The sequence below is a fragment of the Heloderma suspectum genome, chromosome 5 (genome assembly GCF_057233095.1).
Source record: "Heloderma suspectum isolate Gila_16-S chromosome 5, 16-S_ref, whole genome shotgun sequence".
Lineage (NCBI taxonomy): Eukaryota > Metazoa > Chordata > Lepidosauria > Squamata > Helodermatidae > Heloderma > Heloderma suspectum.
Window position 1 is genome coordinate 68,219,174 of NC_139462.1, and position 6,000 is coordinate 68,225,173.

The 6,000-nt window shown below is 40.6% G+C and overlaps 1 protein-coding gene across 7 annotated transcripts in view; it reads left to right on the forward strand.

The window, feature by feature from the left end:
- GUCY1A1 (guanylate cyclase 1 soluble subunit alpha 1) overlaps window positions 1-4,779 on the forward strand; it is a 41,248-nt gene extending 36,469 nt beyond the window's left edge. For all 7 annotated transcript variants that reach the window (XM_084856340.1, XM_084856337.1, XM_084856342.1 and 4 more), the window contains 2 exons: window positions 2,024-2,178; window positions 4,486-4,779. In XM_084856340.1, coding sequence (XP_084712466.1) covers window positions 2,024-2,178; window positions 4,486-4,687 — 357 coding nt within the window. In that variant the 3' untranslated portion in view covers window positions 4,688-4,779. The remainder of the gene's footprint in view (window positions 1-2,023; window positions 2,179-4,485) is intronic.
- The last annotated feature ends 1,221 nt before the right edge of the window (window positions 4,780-6,000 follow it).

Sequence of the window (6,000 nt, forward strand, 5' to 3'; positions counted from 1 at the left end):
ACAAGTTGTCCACCCCTAGTCTACACTCTGTCTCTGACAGAAGAATTCAGCCAGTTAGTATTTCTTCAGCAGTATTTGGACATGGCAACTTTAAGGTGGCAATAAGGGCCAAAAAGAGCTAATTTTTACATATTGATCTGAACTATCCACCAAATTCTTTGGCTGTAGGCTTCTATAAAGAAGACAACTGCCCCGGCAGAAACAATTATGCTTGTGGAGTTTTATTTTCAGCCCAGATAGCATGTGAACATGAATCACCAAGTGGACACTAATAAAGGTCAGGAGAGCACTATTGGTGTGCTGAGCTAATCTTGCAATCCCTGTGCTTGCCTTCTGGCACACAGTTACCCACACTTAAGCCTTATTGAAACCAATCTGGCTCTGAGTACTATCCACTGTACTAGGTTTGGTGGGAGTTATGCACCTTAGGAACCAGGTACAGCAAAAACGTTGGGCTCTCTTTTTGCAAATGTGTGTGTGTGTGTGTGTGTGTACGTGTGTGTGTGTGTGCATGCGCACACACACACGCTTACATATATTTTCAAAACAACACAGCTTTACATCCCTGGATCCTAAGCCAAAAACAATACTTGCCCATCTTCTATATTACAAAAAAAACCCCAAATAATTCATATTGGACTGTGTCTCAGTTAAGTATATGGGATTCCCCCAGAACTTCTCCAGAGTTCTGTATTCTGATTACAGCTTTGAACATAATTTTCTATTATGCAATATGATCTTTACACACAAACCTCAGGGGATATGCAATGTGTGTGTAACCAGAGAGGTGTTTGGTTTTGAGGTTACATTATAAATAGATGATTTTTCTAGCAGGAAACAGGCAGCATACTGCAAAGGATTCTGTTAGAGATGGGAAAATAGGCTGAATTGTATCTGTAATTTAAATGGAATTGTGCAATCATAGAATACAGACAAGGATTACAAGGTGTGGTCAGTGGTTTATTTTGTTGGGGAAAGACATGATGATTGAATTTATGTTAAAACTTGAGAGAGGAGAATTTAGTCCAAGCTACCAAAGAAGCCTTTTTTCAAGAAACATGGATTTTTTAGTTACTATTTGAGCTTCAGATACAAGAGTGTTCAAATAAATGAGTCTTGATTTCCTCCTCCCTCCTTTTTAGCCTTCAAATTTTGTGAAATGTATGCTTTAATACTGGCACTTTCTCTAAATTAATGCACGTGCCTCAGCCATCTGTTGATGCCATGTGTAGATGGTGCTTGTTTTGGGTTTCATGCAGATTTGCTTTCCCATTTAAAACTGTCCAGTGCATAAATTTGACACTTATTAAAGCTGGATTTGAAGAAGAAAAAAGATAATGAGCTGTATGCCCTTATTGTGCACTTCAATTAACATGAATTTAACAAGTATCTGACCTTCTGGGTCTTCATGATGCGCACCTGTAAATTGGTGTCATTTCTGAGCTGCACTATGGAGATATCTACATATGAACAGCCATGCTGTAGCTGCTTTAAATCACATCATGTGAAGGTTATCCCCATCTATTTACAAAAGCCAGGAGTATTCTCAGCTGGAAATTAAGGTGCCCACTCTGGCAACTTTTAGCCCTTCTAAATCTTGGGGAATTAGCCTCTCCCCACATCTTTCCAAGTAAGAGGTTTATGGGCTAAGTCTCCAGAAAGCATTGCTGATGTGCAATAGAGTTTGTTCAAAAGCCCTACACATGCCTTGTTTAAAATAGTGTTCTGCATAAATAGTACTGGTTGGGCTGCACTTAGTCTTCTCTGCTGAACATGCTTTGTTTTGACTAATGGTTATTGAGACTGAGAATCCAAAGCGCTCCCTTCTACCTACTGAGTACTGCTCTCCATGCTGCACTTCTTGCTTGTGATCATAATCCATCATGATCAGAGATAATCTAGTGAGCAGACCTACCTGTCCAAGGGCTGAAGGACAGGGAAGCCTCTTTAAGTGTGATTAGTGGTTTGATTTTTGTTGTCTATCAAACAGATATTTTTTAAAATCTCTTCTTTTGCTTTTCAGATGCGTATAGGCCTACATTCTGGCTCTGTCTTTGCCGGTGTAGTAGGTGTTCAAATGCCACGATATTGTCTATTTGGCAACAACGTAACACTTGCTAACAAGTTTGAATCTTGCAGTGTTCCTAGGAAAATAAATGTCAGCCCAACAACCTACAGGTATAGTAGTTTACAATGTACTACTATTGTAATTTAGTACATTGTCACTAATGTACTAATGTACAGTGTACTAATGTACAGTGTTAATTTATCACTTTCACAATTACCTGCATCTTTTTCTTCCTCAAAGTACTGTTTCATATTCTATTTGAATCTAGCTCATTCTATTTCAGTGTCCCTGTGTATTGCTTTATTTCACTTATATCACAATCCTAAACTCCTTTCAGAGAAGCAGTGATATTCTCCTTTCAGAGAACCATCTCACAGTGGAATGGGCTAGATGACAAGAAACTGTTGCCCCCAAATCCTGGAAGATATGGGAGCAATCTTATCTGGATCAACAGTCATCTATCCAGTGCAGGGTGGGAGGAGTGGTGAGGAATGGATCTCCTCCTTGCTCCCCCCACCCTGCTTTTATGGATAGAAAGCCGATTTCGGCTGTCTAGCTGTGGGACCTTGGAGCACGGGAAGCGGTGGCCGGATGACACATAGGAAGTTTCATACCAGCATTTCCAATCTCTCTGCCCCGCCCCTGCCCGTTTTTGCCACTCCATGCTGTTCTTCTGAGTGCATAGCATGGGGCCGTTCCACGCTGCCTACAAGACAGCATGGGAGGGGGTGGGGGTCGGTTTTCTGGGAACCCACCTCGGCGCATGGATTCCAAGGTCGGTTCCTGGGAACCTACCTATCTTATGGCTGTGTAGCCGCTGACTAGCGGCCATAGGATTGTGCCCTAAATCTGTTACTTTGGAGTCCTTTTGTACGCTAATGATACTGGGAGTAGAACAGGGCCCCAAGTGCCCTCCCCAAGCTTTCCTCGGAAGGAACAAACTGCACTGAGCCTCCCTCTTTCCCTCAGTCTCCTTCTGACAGTAATTCAAGTAAGAGTTTTCTCTTACTTGAGCTGTTACACCATTGGTGACATACATGTAAATGAGCCATTTTCAGCACACTAAGTAAGCATTTCAAAACTGGCATTGTATATTTGATAGCTCCTAGATGTGATTTACAATTAAGGATGTAGCACAGTTGCAATTAATTGCTTTTGGTTCTGAATTTCATCTGACAGCCATCAAATAAAACATGATGCCTGCTTTGAAATGCTGATGTTACTTAAACGTGAAGAAAGAAGCTCATTTACATACATTTAACATTGACCTTTGTATACCTTGTGAAATGTACTAATTCATTCAATGAATGTTGGAAATTTGAATATTTTTATTTGCAGTTTCAGCACCATCTTAAATCATTTGTTTTTTCACATAAGTTTAAGACTATATCCAGACCAATACTTTCACTGTATTTCACTTCATTTTTATTCCTCACTTTTTTGGTACTTGTTTTAGTATATCTGCAATTCATGTGTGAATCTCCTTCTTTCTGAATTGCAGGCTTTGGATCACAAACACACATGCACACATGCCACCCAATTGTGCACTGTCACACTTACACACTTTCTCAATCAATTAGATGTAGTGTGTCAAATAGTGTTACCCAAACATGGGAAAACTTTGAGATGGATTTGTGATGTCTGGTTTTGCAGGACCAAGGAGTGGTCATGTTTAGCTTCCACTTTAAAATAAATTGGCAGAAGAGATTACCAAAATAATTAAGTGCATAGATGCAATAGCACAAATGCAGCATTAAAAAAGAAAAGAAACTGATCATGAAAAGGAGGAAAGGGAGGACTCAAGATTTACATCTAGACAAACCCCAGAAAGATTCCAGCAGATATTGAGCTCATCCTTTATGAATCATCCACTTGCTTCACTGATGGCAGATACAATCTCATATATAAGATCACAGAGATCAGAATAGAATTTGACCGTAACTAAGGGTGCAATCCTATGCATGTTTACACAGAAAAAAAGTCCTATAACTACCAGGGAGTTGAAGGACTTTTTTCTGTCTAAACATGCATAGGACTGTGATTTCAGGAAACTAAGAACAGCTGTCATGTTTATTCATACCACCAGTTCAGTGGTTTGATGCATACATAAAGCTTTGAGGCATATACAGAGTTCCACAAATTGTTTCATTCTCTTTAGGACAGACCTGTGTAGATATTAAAAGAAACTTGTGTGCAGAAATGTTCCTATACTGGATCGTGAAAGAATATGGGGCTTCATGTGTGCTTTGGAAGTCCTTACAGATCTTTGCAGTCCTTAGTTCAGAATAAAACAGCCACACCCACATACAAATAGCAACAAATATTATTTTTCCTTAGATAATAATTACTTACATTTCAGGATTTATAGGCTACATTTATTTTTAGATCTAATAACAGCATTTTAATTTTTGCTGCAGGTTGCTGAAGGATTACCCAGGCTTTGTATTTACTCCTCGTTCAAGGCAGGAGCTTCCACCCAACTTTCCAAGTGATATTCCCGGGATCTGTTACTTTCTTGATGCTTATCTTCAAAGAACAAATTCAAAGCCCTGGTTTCAAAAGAAAGATGCTGCAGATGGAAAAACAAATTTCTTGGGGATGCCAACAGGCATAGACTAAATTTGTGCTTGTTTGCATTTTCAGGATAGAATGTATCAATATTCTGAATTTTATATGAACTGAAAATTAAAAAAGGAAAAAAAAAGAAACATGACAGCACTTTAGCTTGTTAACACCTGAAAGCCAGTATTAAAATGATAAAAAGTATATCACTTATTACTTTTAATGTTTATTTTACATAAGAAATATATTCAATGAATAGCAGTTTGGAAATGGGAGAAGCCAGAGCAGGGCAGAATAGTTATGCCGCACGTATCCATGGAAGGACAAAGCCCAGCCAGCCCACAGCTCCTTTCCTTTAGCAAAGGACTGCTTTGCCCAGGGTGTGTCTGATAAGGGCCCCATGTGACCAGAGAGCATGTCCTTTACATCTCTCCAGCCTTCTCCGCTTTTAGAAACAGCTTCAGGAGGGACCATTCAGCATGCTAGACATGCAGAACCAAGCTGCTTGGCATATGAGCCGTATAAAATGTAGCTCAGCTCTTAATGCACTGAAGGGATACAGTGATATATCGTACTGTGAGCCAGATCAATACCAACTGCTATTATGATTAAGTTTTCTTAATTATTTCATTGGGCCCTAATGATTTAGTTAGGCTGGTAGTGGTGGAGAAACACTGATCCTGACTGGGATTGCTGGGAGAGAAGAAGCTTTAGGCTCCCCCAGCAATCTCACAATCTCATGCATGTGTACATGTGCATATGACCCCCAACCAGGCAGCCTCCTTCCACCAGGGCTGGAAAGGTTGCCCACCTCTGCACTGGGAGTGGGGGGACAGGGGAAAGCAGCCACAAATGATTGTTAGCATGTTGTTGTCATCACTTCCTTATTCAAAAATAAGGTCCTGCTTAAGCATTGCTCATTACAGCATGTGACTGCTCTGCCTGTTAAGAACTATACAGGCTCCCCCAGCAATAGGCAGAGCAAGCTGGAACAGACAAAAATCATGAACATGGTGAAGAAGGAGCTGCTGATGACTGCCTTACATTGTTTATCTCACTTTATCTCTGTAGTGACCAATTTTCCCTAAGAGTTTGGAGAGGTAGAACCCAGCTTGATCACCCCATGTGGCTCATTGTTCAAACTAGCAATGTGGAATGGGAGAGCAATGCACTTTGTTGAAATGCTGTATTCAGATGTGTACTGAATATGTTGTGAAGACAATCCTCTGTCTGTCTAAGTGGAATCTTGGCAGGGGCATGGTGGCCTTAGAGATCCTCCAGTGGAGCCTGAACAGGGGAGCTGGGATGAGACAACAGCTAGTGTCATTCAATTGATGGGGAGAGGTGCTGGCTCTGGTCTAGTCTGCTTG